At 33.4% G+C, this 26154-nt stretch overlaps 1 protein-coding gene across 3 annotated transcripts in view; it reads left to right on the top strand.

Annotated features, from left to right (window-relative positions):
* LOC124369777 (fatty acyl-CoA reductase wat-like) overlaps window positions 1-21169 on the top strand; it is a 76870-nt gene extending 55701 nt beyond the window's left edge. For all 3 annotated transcript variants that reach the window (XM_046827865.1, XM_046827866.1, XM_046827864.1), the window contains 6 exons: window positions 680-825; window positions 10612-10721; window positions 13511-13700; window positions 16170-16448; window positions 18437-18694; window positions 20846-21169. In XM_046827865.1, coding sequence (XP_046683821.1) covers window positions 680-825; window positions 10612-10721; window positions 13511-13700; window positions 16170-16448; window positions 18437-18694; window positions 20846-20942 — 1080 coding nt within the window. In that variant the 3' untranslated portion in view covers window positions 20943-21169. The remainder of the gene's footprint in view (window positions 1-679; window positions 826-10611; window positions 10722-13510; window positions 13701-16169; window positions 16449-18436; window positions 18695-20845) is intronic.
* Window positions 21170-26154: the final 4985 nt, after the last annotated feature.

Here is a 26154-nt window from a genome sequence, read left to right as displayed (position 1 = left end):
GCTTTTGCCAGATCCACTTGTTGGTAGACTTTATTGTCCTTCGGTACCTATGTCTGCTGTAATAATTTGTGACTGTATTGGTTGTTCCTCTGGGCGCATTGGCGTGTAAAAATTACTACAACTATTTCAGATAATCTATAACTCTGAGCTATCCATTACCATACTAATCTGAAACGTTTGGTAATTAAGTTCTGTTAATTTTTCCTCCGCGCCCTTCCAATGGAAGATACAGCCTCGTAATAAATAGAAGGATAATTATAATTAAATATTTATTGTCTAGGTAGTTCTAACATTAACTTTTTCAAATCAATATTTATAGAAAAACATTATATTCTAGGAAGAATATAAAGAGAAGAATTTGTGATCTTTAAATTACAGGATATACAATGTTATAGGTGACATACTGTATAGTAATATATATATATACGATATACTATTTTCAAATTCGTATAGTAGAGCATATCTTGGATTTTATATTGTGTTCATTAAACATTATTTCTAATTACTAACATTTTACTCTTTTCCTCATTCACAAACCAAAGAACATGCTCAGAAATAATCCATTATTGAAAACATTTCTAAGCATTTTTGAAAACAGATATTTTATCAAAGAGCTCAATTAATTGTTATTTAAAATTTTTGTTCTCTAAATGTTCTAAGTTACTCAAAATTTGTATAGGCTTTTGTACACGTGTCAACCGCCTTCGCCAACTGCCATCTTCAGCAAATAGAGGAGAAGTTCTACCCTCCGCCCACTAGTTGTGAGAATCTCAGCCAGCTTACCCAATGTGTCCAGCCCGACTTGCTAGATCAGATCACCCCTCAGTGAGTATTACCAACAATATTAGTACAATCACAGTACTCACTTCATGCATTTAAATATTCTGCCACTAAAGCCATCTAAACCACCACCAATTAAGGCATCAGCACCATTTAGAGAAGACTTCTAATTCATAATTTCTTATCCATAATATAGACGTTTTTCAATTCATTCCAATTATTCAAATACCAGCACATAACACGTGAAGCCCCTTTTCAAAAATAATCGTGCTAGGTAATCGAGAAACGTTATTTTAATTAGTTTTATTATTATTGGAGTAAAGAAGAAGAAAAACATTTAATCTAATTAATTGCAAAACGGAAAATTAAGCTGATATTGTTTGGTTTTGAATACCTTTTTGTGGTTCAGTTCTTTGTGAAGCACGTGTCATTGTAATGGAACTGTTACTACGTTAGGGGGGAGTGCGTGGATTCAGCCAGTTCCGGTTCTTCAAGGTTAGCCGCACCGGAGATTGATGATAAAATTCACTCAGGCCGCACTCATTTGATGTGAACATTTGTAACCTGTTTTGAATAGAAAGAAGTTTTTTCTGTAACCGCAATGTTTCGGCACATTGTGTTGTTCACACGCTATACTATCTTATCTATACTCCCCGCTGTCTTATTGACACGCTATGCGATGTCATTAATATCTTACACGAACTTGTAAATAAAGAACGCTGTATAATCTTGTCCACATGTTACACAGTATTTTATACTGTATACTTTCTGATACACACGTTTTATCTACCTTATTTACACGCTACCCGGTTTCATCCACAGGTTATACAATCGTTATAACGCTAGCACTACAAAATATAACGTTGTATACTTGTCACACAAATTATCCATACTCCTACCGTCACATCACACGATATCTAATCTTATCTCTACGTTACAGTATCTTATACATACGCTATACTATCTTATCCATACTTACGTAATATTTTTATACACTATACTACATGATACACACTATCCATCTTATTCACAACTGCGTCATCCACACCCACAGGTTGTAACGATAATTTACACACTAACGCTATAGATAATGACGTTTACTTGTTGAATGTACACAGGTGTTTCCAGTTCGTTTACTCTAACCGATTTTCGTACTTTTTACAACGTCAATATAATTCATTCATCCACATGATTTTGTTATGGTTATTTTCGATCTGTTTTATTTCATTAGGTCTTAGCTGTTAAATCTATAACGAGTTTTATTCAGTTCTTCTTACGGATTTTATTTGTAATTTTGTTAACTAATTGTATTAAACTGAAAGCAATTACGGCTAAACGATGACCTCGACTCTCGTAAGTAGACTATTTATATGGTTCCCAGTTAAATATAAATCAAAAGAAATATTTTAAATATATGCTATACGCGTATATAGGATTGTACTTAAGCCAGACTGCATACGATTACATTTAAACATTTAAAGTCAAGATTACTATCTGTGTGTAGGGTTTTCATTAGAAATTATTAGTTACATATAACCCCTACAGGGTAAAATTATTAGTATCAATAATACAACCTACATGTTGGTATACATCTAAAACTATTATAATACAATACACACTACAATAAACCTTGACATCTTACTATAAATTTTGATATGTTAGGACTGTCTCGGAGCAAACTTTATTTTAGTCCATAACAACAACTTTACACCTTAAACACTTTCAATCTTTTATTTTTGGCCGTATAAGTACAGGAGACATCTTAATCGGTTATATGATTATTACACATTTAAACACTTTTTCGTTTTTATACTGTTATCGGTTGTTATTTAAAAATCTCAAAACATTATTTACTCCATTGTTTGAACTTTTACCAAACGTATACACTTACCTTGGAGCATTGGTTTCACTCATATAAATCATATATTTAGAATGAGACACCCTCTCATACTTCTATGGGACAAAATAAACACGTAAAAGTGTGTGGTTGATATGGGGTAAAATTCAGGTCGTGCAGTTTCCTTTGATGTAAAGGTTAACTTATGTACTTAGGTTCGCAGTTCTTAAGTACTTTCCATAATCTGAGATTTGTAGTTTATATATATTATAAGTGCGTCTTACTACAGCTTATAGGTCAAGTCCCAAGAGTATTTAAAACTGAAATATTAGAACAATATCTTTTGAATAGTGGCTCAAGCGAAAGTATGATGTAATTTCAAGCCAAACCGGTGTAACTCATGTCAACAGAGTGATTAGTTATAATATTGACAAGGTATATAACTAGAAATCAAAATTTGTGATTTCTGATCAAAGTATGATATGTTTTTACAGTTATAGTAATCTATATCGTAGTACTTTTATAGTTTCCAAAGATTAACAGAGCGCACTGTTTGATATCTTAGTATAATTTTATGCTGAGAACTAAGATAAAACAGTTGCGAAAAATGAAAAGGCGTGAAGCTTAGTTATGATTATTTCACGTAACTGATCCTATACAGTGGACGTGAATACAATTAATTATATTCGGCGTGTAACACATTCCAGTTGGCAAATTTGATAAGTTTCGAGCATCAAAACAACACATCAAAACATCATAGTTTATTTTTTGGGTGATATTTGCCCGTATATACAGTGGACGTGAACACAATTAATTATATTTGGCTTATAAACACATTCCAGTTGGCAAATTTGATAAGTTTTGAGCATTCTGTACAAGAGGTCTAAAGTTCAAATCTCATGTGAGTTCGGATAAAATCTTGATAGGTTTGGACAGGTTTATTAAAACTGTATTAGGACTGTCCCTTAATTACGTAACGCAAAATTTGGATTTTTCAAACCCACCTCACCTTGTTGTAACGGATTTGTAACGGTAACACAAAACTCCCTCAATAATGACGTAACACTGCCACCAAATACCCCTCCCATGGTTAAATTATTATACAAATTGTGATGTAATAAAGACAATTTTAAACTCCAAAGTAAAACGTGATTTATTAATATAAAACTAGCATTCCTCAACTGTGGAACATAGTTCTGAACCGTTCGCTGTTTCTTCTGGGTATATGCATTTTTGTAATTAAATATCGACGATTGAAACAGTTTTTCCCCGTGTAATTTTTTAGACATTTTAAATAAAATTTAGATGCAACCACAACGTAGCAAGACGATCACTACACCATCACATGGCATGGGACTTATTGTACTGTTAAGGCAATATTATACGGACCGAAAAGCCGCGATACTGCCCGAATTAACCGTGACTATATTGGCAGAATTTGGTGTGTCAAACTATACGAGTGTTTCTTTATGCGGACGGAACACTCATCCATGTTGTTTGAAGTCATTATCAAAATGGATGTGAGGTATTATATGTGGTAAAGTGTTGAACTGCATAACTTGAACCCAACATTCTGCATTTAATTTTTAATACTATATTTCTTGCAGCTGGCAATACAGAGCTGGTTGGTCCTCCTCCACAGTAAATTCTCTGTATCAAACATAATGTGTTATGAATAAAGTGGAACAGAACGAGATAAAACAACTATAACCTTCGGCGTGTTGTGTTTGGCCCATGGTCCAATCCTAAAGATTCTGCTTGGAATGTTGCGTACCAACGTTCTGCTAGTATTCGGCTCGTATAGTCAGATATGAGGGCTTCAGCTCGCCGAATTTTACGCGTCACTTGACGTAAATTCCACCTCTCCGCTTGTTAAAGCGTTTGTTGGCATGGAGAAGGTATCCTAGGTCCTGACAGTCAAGCTTTTCTGCTGTTGACTTGCGTTCGTGGGTTTTTCTGTTCGTGTAGTATTTCACTTACAACTGAGCGCTTGAGTGAGAGAAACAGTTTCTCCAAACTAAGTTTTAATCGAACGCTATCAACGTTTGGCTTGAACATGAAAAACTCCCAATCAGAAAAAAACGCTTGACACAAAGAGATTAAAACAAAATGTTTGCTATTTAAGGAGGCATTCAGACTCTTTCTGTTTGCTTTTAAGGGAGGAAAGTATAATAATACTTTAAAATCCTTGAGTGGAACCAGGCAAATTTTGTGAACAAATTCAAGCAATTAATAATTGAGGTTTAACAGTTACGAAAAACCTCCCACCGTCCCCAATAACGGTGGGTAACGCTACCGAAATTCCCCCTTCCACCCTGGGACGTTACGTAATTTAAGGACGACTACTTACTTCAAAATATATTTAATGTATAAAGGAACACCCGCGAAAATTTACTACCTATAATTGTTTACCAGACGATGAGCTGTGTGCTAGCATGAATTACTATACTTCCTTATCTCAAATCTTTGGTCGAATTGTTCTAATAAGTTGACAGAGCAAATGTTGGTTTTATGGCACCTGCAAAATCTTTAATTTTAGTCTTAGCTGTGTTAACCAATTCAATTTTGACCTAACTACAAGACTACAAGATTGTCCACGTACTGTCCTCGAAATTAATGTGTTCAAGATAAGAAGGCGTAAAGAGATTATCAATTAATGAAATGATTATTGATCAGATAAAAAACTGTGATATTTGAAAGAACGCAGCATTTCATAAACGTCTGCAATTTTAAACGCGTTCTGTTTTCAGTGCAGGTCAAGGTCATACGACTCGCTGATTAGCAGCTGTTCAAACTAACGCGCAGTGTACGTTCTCCCCCTGGCTGAGAAAATTAGGAAAACTCACTACAGTAGAAGGCTTAACAGACCCCGAAGAAAAGCAATCAACCCGTGTTTAGTAATTTTTTCCACTGGAAGTTGTGAAATGTAAAACTCGTGTATCCCTAGCCGTGGCGAGTAGTAATCGTTTCCGCTGGCGGTTTCCAGGTATTGGATTCCAAAACAAGGTGTGTTACAGTATGAGTTGTGACTGGGTGAGGAGAGACAAGGTCTTTGACTCACGAAGGCCATGACATAACCTCGCCAGTAGTCGAGCTTGGCGCGCGCGGGGAAAGTAGAGATGACTAGAGAGAGAGGGAGATTATGTCAACAAGCAAGGCATCAGCTGACCGTGCTCCAGTTGTAATCTTATAAACAAGTATTTCAAGCACGTAAATAACCAGTTGTTGATCAACCGAAAAATGACAGTTATTTTTTACTTAGTATATTAGCCAATCTACTTGCTTCATATTTTGAATGTCATAACCATTAACGCCTCATTCTCTGTGATAGACATGCGAGAACAAAATGAACATCGCTGTAGCATAATCCACGGTTGCTGTCGAAAATGCCAAAATACGTTCGTGCCACCCTCAAATTAGTTTTTGGTTCGAATATTTAAAAAATGTAAAGTCCCTTAAATGTAACTTTCCTGGAAAAAAAGAAAATTTGTTCCGGAATTACAGGCATTTAAAGTAGAAAATCCAAGCAATTATGTAACCAAGCCCAAGTATGGCTGAAGGTGAAAATGTGAATTTTTAATAGTGTTTATATGAGGTTTATCTACTCCTAAATTCTGCTTCAAATGCAATATCCTGGTGCAATGAAAAAATGTTCTATTTTCAACGATATTTTTAAAGGCTGTGGCCAGAAAATAGAAAGTTTTGTTCAACAGTTTTTCAGAGTTTGCAAGAACATTTTCAATATCCAATGTCAGCAAAAGTAATGAGTGTCATAGGAAACTTTCTACTCTAAAAATTTAGTTAAGGATTTGATAACAAATTGGATATGGGGTTTAATATGAATTAGAACAGTCTAGATTAAATTGTAATATAATTTCAATTCAATTCTGATCACGTTTGCACTAGGGTGAAAAAACCTGATTAAGATTCTGATCAAATTTGGATCTGATTTATAAAATGTAATCAGATTTTGGTCAAGTTTAAATTTTTATTGAGATTAAATCCACTGTAAATTTAATATGCATTCTTTTAACTTTAGTAATGTTCTTATCCAAATTTACTACATAGCACCAACACTTCTGAGTGGAATAAATTTCACGATATATATTTAAATCCTAATTTTGTCCCAAACACAGAAGATAGTCCGTCAGACACCAAAACATTTCCAAGAAAGGCATATGAACTAGCATTTACAAATTTACAAAATCCAAGTAGCTAATTTGATTTTTTTACGGGATTGGATTTACATAAATAATGAAATAACATTTTTCAATGTCAAGCCATCTTTTACCCTTTCTCCCTAATGAATTCATTGAACCTTCCTGTTCAATGTTATGTTGAACTTATGCATTACTGAATATTCATATCGCCTAAAATAGTTATATACGTTTTTAACGGTCCCCTCTAAGAAACAAAGTGACTTTATCATAAGGTATGCCTACTAAAAAATTACAAGGATGGAAATTAAATGTATTGTTGTATTCATCTCAATTATTACGTAGAATAAATAATAGTTACAGGTTAAATATTTGGAAAATTTTTGACACTAATTTCTTATTTAATACACACTTTATAACTCCATAAGAAGCAAATTGGGTAGAAGTGGATATTATTCAATCTTCTATACAAATTTGCATTCCAGTTTAAAACTTCATTGCATTATTTTTTAGATTTTTTTTAAAATCTGGTTCTTAATTTGAAACATTTAACTTGTAAAAATTGTTACAGTCGGGAGAAATAGTGAGGACTGGGAAATGATGTTACAAAGACCGGAGTAAGACACAGAGAATTGCAGTAGCTTTGCTATTCAGGCATCGTTGCTGCAAAGTTAATTATTGTTCACATTTACTCCATTTAAAATAAATAAGTATTTTAACCAATAAAAGCAAAATTCACATTTCCTTTCCATACCAAGTACAAGAAGTAATTAATTAAACACTTTTGCCTAATGGAAATCGTAATCAAACAACTCTTTGTGAAATAAAAGTTATTGTTTTTCTATTAAGTCTCGTTAACTTTTATACCGTAAGAGTTTGGAAGGCAACTGTTGGCAAGTAAACCTGCACAACAATCAGATTGCAAGAAGTTTTCACTGTAGTTTATGTACTTACTAAATGTGCTGCAATATAGCTTTTTCTAATCTATTTTATTGAACACTATGTTCACTTCTATGTGCGAGGCATACCCATAAGTGTACTGAGACTCTCACGGCCGGAAGGACTTTTTTCGACATGTTGGCTAAGGAGCCATGTAGCCAACATTCCTCCCCTCCATATCGAGACCGGTTCGTTCGAGGTCAGTACGTTGAGAACTGTCGATCTGACAAAACGTTTCGTGTAAAATGTTAATCCGATCTCCCACCAAGTGCGATATACGCGGTTTCATCCCTTATCTCGTTTGGAATGAAAACACCAACCACCTCTCGTTTGGTTGAGGATTATAATGAGGTAAAAACTTTATAGTTCCAAACAATGGAGTGAAGAAATTTATCTCTATGGACTTTGTACCGTCCAAATAACTCTTGCCTAGCCTCCACTCGATTCAACTTGTGTTGGTCTGTCAACTGTTTTTGGACCTACCTTGTCGACATTTTCCGATATCCGAGAGTTTCTGTGATGGTTTCATGTAGCAGTGATTTGGAGATTTGCAGAAATATCGTAGAAAATCATCCACAGTCAATCTGTGACCGTTACGGTGCGCATTTTCAATTTTTTTCCAAAATTTCAGTCACAATTGAAGGTCTTCTGCTCCTCTTGCACAGTCATAAAACAATTTTTAAACTCGAGACTCTATTTGGGCACATTTGTACTATCCATATCTTTATCACCATATGGAGTTTTTACCTCATTATTGCCTCAACGGCAATTGTTCTCATCCAAACGAAATAACAGATGACGCCGCGTATTTCGCACTGGGGGGGGGGGGGAGATTGGATTGACATTTTTCACGTAACATACTGTCAGATCGACAGTTCTCAACGTACTGAACTCGAACCGGTCTCGTTGCGGAGGGGATGAATCCGGCTACATGGCAGTGTAGCCAACATGTCAAGAAAAATCCTTCCGATCGTGAAAGCCTCAGTACACTTACTAGTACAATAAGAGTAAGATCATAATTGAATCAAATATGTTTCTACATGATCAATAATGATATTTTTCTGGGCCATAACGATTTTAGACCACAAATAAATGTAAAATGGTTGCACCTCTCAAAGGTGACAGGTGACGTAGCTTATAGACTGTGCAGTGTTTGGGTTTAAGAGGGCGCTATGAGAACCTCCTCACCCTTAACTTTTTTTTGCTGGTAGAATATATTTACTGTTTGATCAAAATATAATTTAACACATCTTCCCATATGTAACATCTATTTCAATAATATTAGGAATAAATATTTAAAGACGATTATTCAGGCAGATCTATAGCTTTTGGTATTAGCCATGCGGTACTACTTTTAACAAACTTTGAATAGTATATATTTCAGGTTGGACATAAATAAATCACAAATATTATAGTACAAAAATATTGCCTCCTGAAAGTAATTGAAAGTCTAAGTTTTAAATGTAAAAATTCAAACTCGATTTGTAGGGAAGGACCTGTGTTTCACCAGTGCAGATATTCTATACCCTGTGACTCCTAATTCTCACCCAAGTTTGGCTTTCATACTCAAAGTGAATTCCCTGTGCACACCAATGGATGTTTGGTCAAACCTATAATATGAATGTTTAGATTTGTTTAGTTAAGGAAGCTAACAGGAAAAAAACTTTTCCCGTACATAAACCAGGTTTTCCAAAAGACTTTCCAGCCAGTAAAGAATAAGTTCTGGCAATGCCAGCATAACATCAATAATCTTCAATAATTACTACTGGGTTTGTCTAGGCACCTGTTAAAGATTAAAGATGTAAACTGTGGTAATATTGTGACATTCCTGTCCTTCCTTGTATTCTTGTTAGGTCCTCGATCTGTTACATTTTTGGGCCTACTCTTTATGTTCAGTTATTTCAGACATTATGGAGGTCCAATCTTGGGAGAATTGACATCAAAGATTAATTTAGGAAAAAGGAGAGAGGCAGATGTCTGCTCAATATTTTGTGTGAGCGGGAGCTACAGGTACAGTCTTATTAATTTGTAAGAGAGGGAGAGACAGATGCCTGCTCAATATTTTGGAAGATGGGAATATACAGATACATCCTTATTAATTATGAAGAGACGGAGAGACATATGCCTGCTCAATATTGAGTGAGTGCGGGAGATACAGGTGCATACTTATTAATTTGGAAGTGATGGAGAGACAGATGCCTGCTCAATATTTTGGAAGATGGGGATATACAGATACATCCTTATTAATTATGAAGAGACGGAGAGACATATGCCTGCTCAATATTGAGTGAGTGCGGGAGATACAGGTGCATACTTATTAATTTGGAAGTGATGGAGAGACAGATGCCTGCTCAATATTTTGGAAGATATGGAGGTAAAAGTGCATCTTTATTAATTTGAAAGAGGGGGAGAGACAGATGTCTGCTCAATATTTCGGGCGGTAGACGAGCGCTGAGTACTGGGTATAAAATAATTTATTCGTTATCTATATAACTATTTCATGTCTTATTTTGTTTTCAAAGAGATTACAGAAACTTAAATCCAACAAACTAATCTCTTCTCTTCCCTTTTGATTGAAAACCCAAAATAACAAAAAATTAAAACTGTCAGTTGAATCTTGTGAATTTCATCTCTTGATAATTAAAATATCCAATCTTCTGTTGTTTGGAAGAACAATAATATACCTGAATATAAAAACATTTAGATGTGAGCTGTAGTTACTTAATACCCACATTTTATCTCTTTCATTAAACTAAAACGTGTTCTCTATTTCCAGCTTCTCATATCAGAGGGAGAAAGTAAAAAGTGATTTTAGGGAGGAAATATAGATCTTGAATGGGGCTGTTAAGCTAACCAACCACTGTATACCACAAGGTAATTTATATTCTCCTGTTACAGGATCCTGGACAAGTGGCCCAACACTTATGTTTATACCAAGTCTGTGGCAGAGGACCTAGTCCTACGGTACAGCAAGGGGCTCCCAGTAGCGGTTTTCAGGCCAGCTGTCGGTCAGTTCAAATATATATCTACTTCTATATACTTATTATTTAACACAACATTAATTCATTGTCTTTCATTTTTAGTTCATCTATAAAAAATATTAGTAAAAACATACATTTTCTAACACCTTTAAAATAAATAGTAAAAAAGGAAACAACCATAAAATAAGAAACTAATTATTATGGCAGTTATATGATGCTGTTTGTATTGTGTTTTTTTTAGATTTCCCAAGTATTACGTATAGTTTTAGGCAAAGAAATATTTTTTAAAGAGTAATTTAGGATTTAAAAAATCTATTATAAAATGTATATAAAATAAATAAATAAATACATTTAGTTTTTAGCTTTTAATAATGTTATTCTAAAGTATATTTATACTCTTTTGAAATTTTATTGCAGTGAAAATAAAATGTACTTGGTTATGTAAATTAATTGATATAATTGCTTTTATTTATCAAATATTTACTTATAATTGTACTAACACATGGTATGATTAAACAGGATTATCTTTGATATTAAACTGCAGATAATGGAAACATTATCAACCACACAAAAGGGATATATATTTCTCTTTGTAATTTTTTGTATTAAAACTCCCTATATAAAAACCCTAAAAATGTCATTTCTGTAATTTATTAAATTTTTATAATAAATAAAACAGCATAACTCTCTCAATTAATTTGATGTTTTAGTTGTAGTGGTTTAAAATTTCTATGGATTTATTTAAACGCCTTCAAGAAAAGGAATGCAATGTTGTTACATATCTGTATCGCACTAGTCGAATAGCTTTTGTGAAGGCGTGATGAAGAATTAAATGGTTTAAATCCATTATGATAGTGTCTAAAACAAGAAAATACCATTTAAATTTTGTTGAAAATAAGATAAAAATTAAACATTATAATAACTCAATTTCTCTTTGAAAATTTAAAACTCTAATATAGAATCTGTCCCTATCCCTTAAGCATAACTTACTACCTATAGTCTGCGCTTCTAATGAAAATTTTTTTAATAATAGTGTCAATCAACTAAATAATTACTTGAATTAAATAAGATTTATTTTGAGTACATTGTGAATTGAAAATGTTATTATTTTTAACTTTTGAAAGAAAACTTTGAAAAAAATGTTGGAAATTGCTTATTTAACATGTACAACCTAGAAAAATATTATTTAATTTAAATTTCAAAAATGTCTATTAAATTAGTATAAGTAGATTAATGTTTCTGTAACCAAACTTAAAATCACAGTTGGTTGTTAGATGATTTATAAAATTATATAAAATGGATCTCCTTTCAAATTCTTGTTCAACAATATTATTGAAATTTAATTTAGGAACCATGAAATTAAAACTGTGATAAGAGTCCTTAACAAGGTATTATTTTTAAGAAATGAAGCAGGTTTATAAAATATTTCAATGAATGTTTTTTGTAATTTATTGATCACTAAAATTTGTCTGATCAACTAAATAATATTTGTGAATACAATTATTTAAATTCTTTTAAATGGACATTTATTAAGTTTTTATAATTTATCAAAAATGCTATGAATGTTACTGCAGTTGCCCCAGATAAAAATTTCTTTTCCTGGGTTCATCCTTTGATTATGAATTTTTTCTGTACATATTAATGTTGTATCATCATTTATTTAATTTTTATGCTTGGAGAGGAAAATAAATAATCATGACTGGAGACAATAAGAAACGTATTTGAAAATCTTGGCATTGCTGCAGTTTTTATAAAAATACCATATAAAAAAATACATGAGTGATGATATTTCATTACCACGTGTTAAAGTACAGTGTTCATTTTTATTTACCATGGGTCAAACCATGTGGGTATATCATATAATATATATTTTAGTTATTCTCTTGGCTCAGTAGTCTCCTGTGATGTGTTTGCCTGATGTGCATACTAACACAAATATGTATTAAAAACTCATATTATTACCTAAGTAAGCTAATATATGATATCTAAAATCACATGAGAGGATGAAAAAAGAAATAAACATGGACACATTGGAATGCCTTCAGTTCTTCGCAATGAAAAGTCAGTTCATGTTCTATGGACACACATGAATTTATATTTGTTTCTTTCTCCTAAATGGCTAGGAGTTTAACATTTATCAGATATATCCTCCCTCCCCAATCATATGACCAAATTATTACTACAAGAAAACAAAAAACTAAGTCCATCTCCATTTATAAAAACAATCTGACTGGTCCTTATACAATGGTGGCCTTTTAAACCTGGAAATTACACTTGAGTTAATTTATATGTACAAAAAGTATTATTTTGACCTCAGGAATATTTCCTAGAAGTGTGCCACACAAGTTCAGATACAACTTATAACACAAACATTGTCTGTCATAAACACAATTAGCCAATTCAAACGCTTCTAACACAACACCAAGCTACACTGCAATTTTAATTAGTACATTTATAGGTAACCTAAACAAATGAAATAATCTTTTTTGTATCGTAGTTTTAGAAATCAATATTAACTCAGCAAAGAATTAAAACTTGCTGGTAATAAAGTATAACTGATTAGGACAGGACACAAATTTCTTCTTGTAAGGACAGGTTTTCAAATTGAGCAAAGTAATAAAATTATGAAAAACTGTGAAAAACCCGTTCTTGAAAAGAATGTTTTCCCTTGATGATGACTGTATTGATATGCTGGATTGTAGTAAACATGATTTGTATCCTCAGCAGAAGCTTTTGCTATAAATAACAGGGCAAACATAGAGATTGGCTTAAGAATAAGGGATGAGGGAATACTGAGTGATGTGTGTGATGTGCAGTGGTGGCTACCAACTCGGAACCTATCCCAGGGTGGATAGACAACCTGTACGGAGCCACAGGAGTGGTGGTGGGCTGTGGTACAGGGGTTCTACGTACCCTCCAGTGTGACTCTTCAGTCTCCGCACAGATCGTCCCAGTAGACATGTCCTGCAGTGCCATCATCGCTGCCACCTGGCATGTCGCCAACAGGTGAGTACTCCACAGTGTATGGCTGGCTGCATCACCAGTACTGGCGGCCATCTTGTTTAAAGACCCATATGAACAATGTTAAACTTTAAGCGCATTACGATCTTATTTTATTCGTAGAATCATGGGAGGTGTCATATTTTAAAGATATGGTCAATACGCATCCAAACGCCTTTTACTTTTTTCAACATTGTTATTGGAAAAATTTATTAGGAAAAACCCTTTTTCCTAGTAGGAATCTTTTTCCAAAAGTAAAACACATGTGTATTTTGTTTCAATAAAATCTCTGAAATGGACAAACTAAGAGGGGTTTGTATGTGTATTCATCATACCTTTTTGATCTCTCATACCCCTACTAAGGGCGTAAAAGTGCATGAGGCATTGCTCTTAAGGGGAAAAATCAAGGTAATTTCTTTGCAGCCAGTCCTTAATATTCTAACTTGAACATCAGGAGATTTCAACTGTATTCTTAACTGTCTTCCCATAAATTGTAGGAAAAGATCTAACGAATATAGTTTTAGCGTTCAGAGAATGTATCCGATTTGGAGTTTCTTGATAAAATAAGATACATTTCATCATAATATGGGTCCATGTACCTGTGCTTATTACCTAATTAACACTTTTAGGATGAGCGGGCTATATATAGTCATCAGCTATCTGTAGCCAGCTTTTTGTTTTATTTATAATTCATAAAATATCGTAAAATCATGATTAACAAATATACTCGTACTATGACTTTTTTGCAAATATTTATGTATACAGTAGGTAGTACATATATGTCATCTATATCTTTTTCACATTGAATTATGCTGTCGCATAACCTCACTCCTACTGTCATCAGACAGGCGATTGTGTTGTGTATTTGGTTGTAATTTTGATTTTATCCTTATTTTGCATCCAATAAACATCAAATTTTGTACTCTTATAGAGAATAAACTAAGATTATGAAGATTGCTTTTCCCACAGTAAAATTGTTTTGAGTTTTATAGAAAACTAATAGCAAACAAAGACAAAGTAATTTTTTTAATGTTGTCAACCAAATTATTGTTAAATAATGTTGCATTATAGACAATTTTATTGTGCTGCATATAGGATAAAATGCAGCAATGCACAATGCAAGCATATGGTTGTAGTTTATGAACATCTGGCCAAATACTTCATCATTCATATTTTGAAGTTCTTTATCTAAGAAATATGTTCAGTAAAAAACTAATTTTAAGTCACATTTGAGCAATTTTAGTATATATTTTTATTATATTAGATCAACTGCATTGTTACAAAAATTCTTGCTTCAAAGTAACAAGATTTATTTTTAATATTCCGTTAATTTTAATTAAAACTGTGAAACACAATTTAAATTATCTCTTTTTATAAAGTCTATTTTATGGATACCGTCAGAAATATTTTATTTTATAAGTCTTTAACCAGTTATATTTATTAATGAGTCACATCAATTTAAAGATTAAAGGCTCAACAATTTCATCAAATTGCCACTGGAACCCACTAAAAATTATAGACACCATCGCTGGCAACAGTGGTAGTTGTAAATGAAATTCCTGTTCTTTCAATCCATCCATCATCAGACATAACACTAAACAAAGAATGGCGACTTTGAAAATACCACACATCACATCTGCCTAAATATTCTCTCAACAAAATTACATATTGTTTTCATGGAAAAATACAATTGAAACTGAACACAATCAACATCCCAAACTAGAATTACCACAACTATATAGTATTATGCAAAGTAAAGTATTTGGTAGTAAAATTGCACATGACGAGAGAGGTTTTGTAGCATATTATAATTGTGTTTTTAGTCTGAATAGAGTTTTCAGATAGAAGGGTCGCTATGGTAAAGAAATTATGACCAATTTATTTGACGGAAAGTTTCAGCTATTTGTTACCATTGCAAAGTTTTCCTTCTGACAAATCATTTATAGGAAGGTATCATTTCGATTTTTAAGGGTTAGATTTACATGCGTTTTGATAATTATGAAATAGAAGCTGTAATAATTAGGATAGCGTTTAACACAAATAAATAGAAAATGCTTTTTTAACACATAAATTTTTATAAACATTACTATGAAGAAATTTAAGATTGTACTGTAACACGCATTACAGAAATATCTGTTGCTTTGTATTCCCTCTCTAATGTTTAGATTCAATGAGTTTTGGAATCAAGAGTTATTTAGTTTCTCATACTGTAAAATTAATATAGATCCTACATAGCGTGTTAGCTGTTAATGATCTAAGAAAAAAGCGTTCTTAAAAAGTATAATTTAAAAACCCAGTAAAATTTACGAATTTAATTATTTTTATATTAATTTTTTTTTAATTGGTGCACATAATCAGAATTGAGCTTGAAATCCGAAGACGATTAATGTGATGTACTTATGAGTAATTTTATTTGTAGGCATAGAAAGCTGAATTAGTGACAATAGAAATTGTAATTATCTTTGTTAATTCCAGATCCAACAAAGATTCAAACCAGAACATCTCAAAGGAGGAGCCAATGGTGCCTCCAATATTCAACTATGTACCTTCGGCAGAGAGACCAATCACATGGGCAGACTTTATGTCTCTCAGCTACACACATGGTCTACAGGTGCCACCCCTCCAGACCATGTGGTATATCTGCCTTACCCTCCATACCAGCTGGTTCATGAACAAGTTGTTTGTGGTGCTCTTTCACTTCCTTCCCGCAATCATCATCGACCTCATTGCCATGCTCTTTGGGAAACGTACAAAGTAAGTACTATGAAGAGTCTTACTGATAACATGAGTTCGGTTTTCAGGTATTTAAATTAAAGAAAGGTTATGTCTTTGAGAAAGAAAACATTGTGACTTGATTTTGTTCTCTTGGAGCTCAAAATAATATCGTGGTTACCAGTGGAATAACTGGCTCCATGTAAAAGTTCTATCCGTTTTTATGTACTCTAAGGACAAGAATCTGAGAAATTGCACTTAGTCCTAAAAGGACCTTTGCACTGCATCTGGAGTTACAGGATATTCTGGAGGAGTAAAGTTTGTAGTAGGGTCGAGATCCATGAGGAGGGATTTTGGACATTAATGTCTCCTTGGAAGAAGGGTACAGTCTCTGTTATAGCAGGCAGGGGGTGTAACACGCTTATGTCGAAGCTAGCCACTGTCTTCAACACTTAAGGACCCACCAACTCCAACTGTCATCCCCCCACAGTAGATTAGACCTATCGATCTATCCTTGCACCCCAATATCTTGACATTTGCTGCTATTGCCATCCACAGGGTTGCCCAGATTTAAGTGACACATCAGTTTTTGCTGTACTCAGTATAAGTTCTACTGCAAGGTATAAACTAGCTAGAAATGAATACTCATGGGGATTTTCTCCACACATGCCCTCTATAATTAATAGTAAATTTATAATAATCCATATAGACATCGATGGTAAGCATTTAATTTACATACCACCAGAAGGAAATGTAACTGATTTTTAATGTTAAATTCTTTGTTCATCAGTATTATATTTTAGAGAATCGCTTTAACCTTTCCCAGTTGTGTATATTTCTGACAATAATGTGAATTAATTTGGCCATTCTATAGTAAATAGCCCTTCTTTAAATTTTTCAAATTACAAGAATTCATCAATATGGTTTTATTATAAGATTTTTAATTTAATACATAAATGGTGTTTACAGGAAAAAATATGTTTGTGGACAAACAACCAAGTATTAAAAAAACTCATATATCTTTATATAATTTTTTACAATTCAGCTCTTTAAACAATGGGGGGAAATTGGAAAACAGTTCATGAAGTATTCAATATATTTAAGCTTTTTCTGCCAGACAAGTGAAAGCTACCAAGGCCCTCAATAGTAAAGAAGTAAAGTTTTTAAAAAGTGCTCTGTTTTCTTTGAAAATAGTATGAAACAGGGTTTCTTATAGGAAAATCTACACTGAATATAAACTATAAACATTTAGTATTAAGAAATAATCATATTCTTATAATTATAGCATTGATACACTAAAATCTAAGTTTCTGAGAAGTGAAATATTTATGGATTTCAGACAAGTTTCCATTTATAACACAGTTTTAAATATTAGCCCTATGTTAAAACAGCGCCTCAAATCTGTAGTAGCAGCTGAATAGCTTTGCCCAAGAAGAGAACAACAGCAAAGAGCAGCTATTTTGTAACCATTAAACAGCTTATTTAAAAACCATTCTTCTTTCTTAGTTCATTTCTTGTTCTGCAATTGAAATTTCTTGAAAATGGTATAATTTAGTTTTATAACATGGCTTAAAACAGTGTTTAACTTCACATTACAAATTACCTATGTAAAAAATTTTCTCAGCAGACAAATCAATGTTCAAATTTTTAGTACATTAGTTGTTTAACTCATAAAAGTGGATGAAACATGGGGATAGGTAAAAAACAACTCTTATATTATATTAATACTGACTACGTTATTAAAAAAAATAAATAAAATAGAGATGTATGTACTACAGAAACAGTGCAAATGTGGCTGAAGTTTTCACAAAGGACTCCATAAAATTATTGCTTTGTGCTATAATATTAGAGCTCTAGAACATTCTTGTAACATTTATATTTGAATAGATGAACATGTGTGGTAACAGACTGAAAATAGCATAGCTTAAGGTCTTCTTCCAGAAGTCTTTGATTGATTGACAGTTAGATCCCTGTTTATGTTTTAGGTAATACCTTTCCTCCCCAATTCTAAAAAATTCCTCTTGTTTCAGTCTGTTGAAAATCTACAAGAAGATCAACAAGTTTTCTGACGTGATAGCTTACTTTGGCACCCGCACCTGGGACTTCAAGAACACAAATACACAAGCTCTCTGGCAAAGTCTAGAGGCAAAAGACCAGCAACTGTTCTTCTTTGACATGAGTCAGCTGGATTGGAACAAATACTTCTACTGGTACACTAGGGGTGTACGGCAGTACCTGCTGAAGGATGACCTCAGCACAGTGCCTCAGGCTCAGAAGCGACTCAGAAGGTACTACAGTAGATCCGCTCAAATTATAGTTTAATTCATTTATACTTATGATATCTTTTGAATCAGAATAATAAATATGGGGGACGGGATATTTTCCTCTGGAGAACTTTTTAATATTCTTATTTCTTTTTTTAATAAGGTACTACCATAATATATTTTTATGTTAAAAGGCACACATAAAGTGATCAATTCAATAAGTAATCTATGATTGAAAATATTGTAACAGTATGAGAACATTAATGTATAAAACAGAATTTAATTTCCAAGGCAAGTGCCCCAATAGCTGTATAATATGTTGCTACCAACATTGCTGATGTATTGTCATGCCTTTTCTTGTTTCCTAAGTAATTATAAAAAGCAAGAAAATAGTTTATGTTATGTTATTATCTTGAAATGATATTTTAGACTAGTTAATATTGAATTCTAACACTCTTTGTTTATAATTCTGTACCAGTTGGTAATATTTACTTTAAAATAAAAACAAACAATACTAATTTTGCTAATCCAACTTACAAAAATAAACAAGTACAATAACAATCTCCTTAACTAATAATATAGACCATAAATGTTTAGTAAATGGACAGCAGCTCCAAAACTTTAGAGAGAGCTTTTAATAATGACATTTTCTGATTTGATTTCTGTATGAGAAACTGCAATACATGAAAATACTTACCAAATGTATATACCCTACGCTCTATAATTCTACTTTGTTTGGTTTGATGCATTCTATTACCTGACAATGCCTTGGCGGCAATACCTCTTAAGAGTGTAGAAGAGCAAGCACTATACTCAAGATTGGGAGTGGGATGACTTCGCTTTTAGTTTAAATTGAGTTTTTTCTGCAGTAATGCAGTTTGCTGTTCTTTATGTTTTGTCATTTGTGTACATTCCTCAGTTGACTAAAAAACGTGAGCATGCAACTGTAGCTGATTAAGGAGAGAATCACCAGCAATTTTAATTAGCATTTATAGGATTATGCAACTCCTGTACTCCTGTGTTGATTGTGTGTCTATTAATTTATTATATAAAAAAGTTTATATTAAAACATTTATGAAAACTCTAGTATCCAAACCTGGAAACAGGAAAACTGCTGTTAAACAAGAAGAAAATCCAAAAGTAGAAGAAACTCTTTAAGTTTAGTTTAACCTATAAAGAGAATATCCACATACAGTACTTAAATCTTATTTTCATCCCATTTAAACTGTTTTTAACCTTGTTTTCGTCTTTCCCAAGAGGTTATGTAGCGCCTTTATAATGATTCTTATAATAATCCGTTATCTTCTATAATTCAACACAGACTGGATCAGAACCCTGTGTGAATACTGAATTTTGTAGTACAGTTCCAGTAACAAGTAATGGTGCTCAAACCATTGATCTCAGTTTTCAGGTAGTTATTTCCATTTCTTGTAAATTGATAACCATCTCTTTAATAGCCCCTGTCTCTAAATTCTGCTAATAAATCAGTCATTTCATTTGTCAGAACAAAATTCCCTAATATTATGAATTCAATTATGTTATCTTGCAATTAGATTTATACACAATATTAATCAATATTAACTATACTAATTTGTACTGTATTTTTTTACTGAACCATGTACAAAAATATTTTAACTTGGTTGGCTTGTTATAAATTTTGAATGAGAAACAACAAACAATCATAATAACCTTTTACTAATACAATAATTAAATCATATAAAAGTACGAGACATATCATTTCAAGCCTGGCCGTATGGGCAGTTATTGCACCCCACTTCCCCCCTCACCTTACTGCATTGCCGCATTGTCATATCAGCTGATTCTCAGTACGAAGCAACGCGAAGTCTCGCTTCGTCCTGGTTGTTTCATCAGTTTTGTTCTTCTACTTTATTTTTTCTCCTCACGTTCTGTGTCGTAGTGTAAACTTGTGATAATTTATGTAGTGAAGGTAAAGGATTCAAGAAGATAGATGAGAGGTAAAGATAAGCAGTAACGATTGATCGATTGTTGGATTCAATCCATTATCCCATCATCAGTTATTTCTCTGTTACAGTTGGCAACACTGCGCCACAACTCAGGCTTGCATTGATGTCTTGCATTATAAACCTTGTGACTGCAACAGAGCGTAATTTTGTTATCTAGTAAATGTAGAACTAATCTATTTTCTTTTTGCAGATTTTATTGGGCTCACCAAGGGCTGAAGATGTTATTTGCGTACTTCAGCATCAATATAATCTGGAGTGTGACTAGTATGTTGCTGACAATGACGTAGTGGTCAGTGACAGTCCTCTCACCTCAACTATCTTGCCTTGCTTCGGCCAAGACAGAGTCATTACTTGTACATATAGTCTCTAGGAAGGAGCAGTCAGTTACTCATTGAAGGAAATTAGCTTTTAAGATGCTCATGTTGTTGTTTTAATTCTCTGTTTTATTTAAGTTCTGTACAGAATAGAAGTAAAATTGTAAATTTTATTAATAAAAGCTTTATTACAACTACCATATTCATCTTCTTGTCAGCCCAGTTAATCCCTCTAAGCAGGTCACTGGCAACACGTATCGTGTGGAACAGACCAAGCAGACTATTTATCACTCGGTTTTCTATGGCGATTTTAACAGCTTTGATCTTTTGTTGCGGTGTGCGCCACATCATGAGTGAGATAAAACTCAAATTAAAGTCTTATAATACAATACACAACCTAGAAAGTGTTTGAATTATGTTTATGCATTTAATAATAGACATCAATATAGTCCAAAAGCGTTAATCTAATTTTTTTTAATTAAAAAAGATGATTTTTTAATAATTTATTGAATAAACCACAAGTTTAAAGTGTTTTGGGCAAAATCATATTAATCATTAAAACAGTGGAGGCTCCAAAAAAAGAAAATAAATATGTCATGTGTATCTAATAGGGTTTAATTAATCTTTTTTAAGTTCAATATCCGAAAACAGACATACCAAACCAACCTGGTTCGTGTTGATCGGATGTATTTTTGCTATAATGCCTGTTCAATATATTGGAAGCCAGTAGTTTAGCCAACATACCTGATGTAATTTATGTTGGATGTTTCTACAATTATATTTTTACTGATTTACTACTGCCCACTTGTCAATAATACTGAACACAAAGCTATTTAATAATATCAAGCAATTGGTTTGTGGCATCTTCTTCCTCCTTGCTGTCATTATCAAATGATGTGTATAAATATAGAATATCATCATTTAAACTATCTAAGAAATAAATTAATCCTGTTTGGATAATGCAATTATCCCAACTAGTCTGTCCTAGTCTATGTTTGTTTGTATTATAAAAATGGATTAATTGATCGAAAAATAATAAATTAAAAAATGAGAATTAATTTTAGAAATTCCTCTTTTAAACCCTTTATAACTTGTTTTATAAGTTGCTCAAACAAACTAAAGAAACTTTCCATGTTATCACTAGGTGACCTGTAAATGCTTAAAATAGTAATATGACCAGTTGTGTTTAACAGTTTAATACCACAAAACTTCCAGATTCATTTCTGAATAGAAGTTTTTCAAATTGAGATTGGTAAATCTTATTTCAGGTCTGGTATAAATACCAACTTCACCATTCTTTAACTTACTCTTACAAATTATTTTAGCAGGAATAAGACCCAAAGGTTCAAATGTATCAACTTGATCATCAGTAAACCAACGTTCTGCCAAAAAGACTATATCAATTCTCTCTGCTTTACAAAAGTGTTCTATTTCTAATATTTTGTTTCTAATACATTGTTTGTTTATTTGTAAAATATTTAAAGAGTAATTTTTGTTGTTGATAGAACACTGTTTTCTAAAAAATTGTCATTGGTACATACTTCCCCTGTATGATTCATTTCAATAGGACTACTTATTTGACTACTTAATACTGACTGCAAAGTTTGCTGTGACTCAACTAGACTTTTGTTAGATAACCCTTGAAAATCGGGCAGAGAAGTATTTCCTGCATCAAAAGACTTATTGGCGTTACAAAAATTTTCATTCTCAATTTGACTTTTGGGAACTAAACTATGTTTTTTGGTCTGCGATCATTTCTAATGGTGTTCACTATGTGCGTACAAAGTTTGGATTTGCCCTGTTCGTTCAAATGCAATCCATGTCTAGTATGGCATGCCCTAGACGTCCTGAGGTTGCTCATAAGCACCATGTTTAAGTTTTTTCACCTAGTTTACAGTTTTGATTGTTATCGATATCTTTAATTTTCATAATACTCTTATTCAAATAAGGATTATTAAAACGGAAATGTATACCAGGACAAATTAAATTTGTGAAAGAAGTTAGACCTGTTATAAAATCTATGTTTAGATCTAAATTAGTGTTCACTTCCTTCACCAATTCCGGAATATCATTAAATCTGGAACTACTACATAATCCTCTTTGTGACGATTCTGATGGATTTCTTGGAAGCAACGTGTCACCGTGCAGGACTAGGCTTGTACCCGCCTGCACGATGAAGACCGTGGAGCGACCATAATCCTAATTACACAATATTCTCCTGCCAGCTTTGATAAGAATTTTAAGTTATAATTTAAGCACAAAACAGTAAAAGTAAATCGTAAAACAATTTAATAACGCCAAAGATAATTTACACTTACCGACACCAATTTACACATACCGACACGAATTTACACATACCGACACGAATTTACACATACCGACACGAATTTACACATACCGACACGAATTTACACATACCGACACGAATTTACACATACCGACACGAATTTACACATACCGACACGCCGACCTCCCATCACGACCAAACCCGTCCCAACATACTAACAATTTATAATTTACAATGACCCCCCTATAATTTTCCGGCACCTAACCCCCCCCTGATTATTAAATCAATCCATAGTGTAACACAACATTCTTAAAATAAATAATAAAAATAAGACTTGCGACAGGTAATATTTCCGTCACCGCCACTCGCCGATCAGACGACCTCACTCGTCCCTGACTCAATCTAGACTCCTCCTTATCAGACCACCGGTCCTCCATCCGCACGCGGCTTATCAGAAAGACCGGTTCTAATCGTTGATTCGGCGGTCTGATAAATGTGGTGGGCAGTCACCACAATCTCCCCCCCTAAAGGAAAAAAATGGAGAGGAAGTGGGAAGGAAGAAACATATAGTTAATAAAAATTTCAATTTGGAATATCCAAAAATTTTGGGTGCTCTCCACCAATCGAAGAGCGGGTGACGACAGGAGGACCAATTATGTATTGATAATAATGATGGAACAAAATCCAACTGTTGGTCTACTCTTGTACTAGTCACCCTTCAAGTAATGACCGAATAGGCGATCGCACCTACCGTTAATATTTTGTATATATTCTGAAACAACGGGAAAATGTCACACACCCACCCCCCGAACAGGAAAGAGTTCGATACAATCAGAAAGTTGTTATGTGATGTGTAGTGTATGTGAGGGATTAGGATTGAATTCTGGTCATCCTGAAAATAAAATTGCATGTGGATTCCGTGCGGAGAGAGTGGTTTACGCGCCTGGTTTTTGGCGACCTTATAGGTTGTCTTTGTTCTGCTTGCAGTCGATTTGCGTATACAGTCCTGTGGGTTTTAGCGATACTTCTAGTGAAGATAGTGTCTTCTTCCAGAGACGAGAGTTTTTTGAGGTAATGTGTTTTGGTGCTTACACTGTGGGTACGTCTCTTCTTTAGATGTTGCCGTTCTTGATCCGATGACTTCATTTGCAATTGCAGTGACAACACTGTTTCTTCACATGGTATGTATAGCTTTCAGTTATACAATGGCCATTGTCAGGGTGGAGAATTTGGTAAGGATTAATTTATGTGGAAAGTGCTCGGAATACACATGCGCGTATTTACAAATATTCACATATTCTTAAATTAGGAATTAATTGGAATATGATAGGATTTTGATGTGTCGTGTGGCGAAGTATTGTAGTATTTTTAGTAATGAGGTAGTATATTTTAAATTAGTGTGTGACATTGCCCATGTTCCCGCAAAGCTAAGGTGCGTAATATACGGCGAAAAATTTTGGGGATGGTCGTCCGGCTGGATCATAACTTGCTTATGCGATATCCAAAAATAGCTCCGTTATATAAAAAAAATAGATCCACTTTACGATTAAAGGTCGGATACACGAATATATAAATAAGCACACAAATAACAAAGGTATCCCTAACAAGGAAAACATACATTAAGATATAATAGTGAAATGACAAGGAAAGGTATTTTTAAATATACCCATTTACAATCAACACCTAACTCATATATTCGCTTGCACAAAATTCACGTAGAATGTAGACGGTGTATATATATCTAGCAATAAATAACATTTAATTATTTAGAAAAACATAGATATTGCAACTGTTCGTTTGATCACATTAAATTTGCAAAATTCACACACAACACACATACGAGCAGCATACGATGCTACGAGTAATAACGATTATTGTATTTCATACGATTAATGCGTTTATCATGTTTATATTCGTAACTCGTCTGAATAGTTTAAGACAGGATAAACCTATCTGTTCAACATAACTAAATCAAATCCTAAACACAACATATATTACAACATAAATTACACAAAATAGCACAAAAGTATTTTTAGTTTTTGTACAATATGACTCCTACAGATTTCCCTACATTTTGGTAAGACGTTAGTTGTTAGTAAAAGTAAGGATAGAATAGAGATGTGTAGATTTTCTTCTTGTCTGATTGTGTATATCTATGGAGAAGAAAAAAATTAATTTGACCATGTGATCAACATGTTCAAAAGAATCTATGCATTTCCTGGTTGATAAGCAATCCGGTAAAAGGATGCGCACTAAAAATATAATAAAAAAAATGCATCTTTACCATAGATTATTTTACCCAAAAGCTACGTAAAATTGCAATATAGAAAGAATTTATGAAAAAAAAATTACAATATACAAAGAACCCACCAACCGAGGAAACTCAGACTTCATCTCCATAGTGTGTTCAAAGTGTATATTTAGATACTCCACCAACGATCAACCACAGACCACTGTAGGGAAGCCCTCATAGAAAACTCCCTCAGACTCAGCAGCCGTGCAAGCAGCCGCTAACAGAGGACCCAAAAGTGTAATAATGTGTAAGAAGAATGTTAGAGTGTGAAAGAAGAGGAAAAGAAACATTGAACTAATATCACCTAGGGAGAATTGTGTAGGAATATGGTCGCTTACCACGGACTTAATATTTAGGCATGAAAAACTTCTTTAATTGAGATATATGAGCCTTTCTTATAAACTTCCCATTTGTAGGATTGACGAGTCTAGCTGTGACAGGTGATGTAAAGCATTCCACCACACAAGGTTTGGACCACAGGGGGAGCAGTTTACTGTTGATGTTCTCAGCAGCTTTACTAATTGGATTATTTCGAAACATAACCCAGTCACCCTGTGAGATGTGGGTAGTTGTCCTACCAGCGTTGTATAAGCGTTCCCTAATTG

Source organism: Homalodisca vitripennis, chromosome X, assembly GCF_021130785.1.
Source record: "Homalodisca vitripennis isolate AUS2020 chromosome X, UT_GWSS_2.1, whole genome shotgun sequence".
Lineage (NCBI taxonomy): Eukaryota > Metazoa > Arthropoda > Insecta > Hemiptera > Cicadellidae > Homalodisca > Homalodisca vitripennis.
This window is presented reverse-complemented; position numbering and strand designations above follow the sequence as displayed.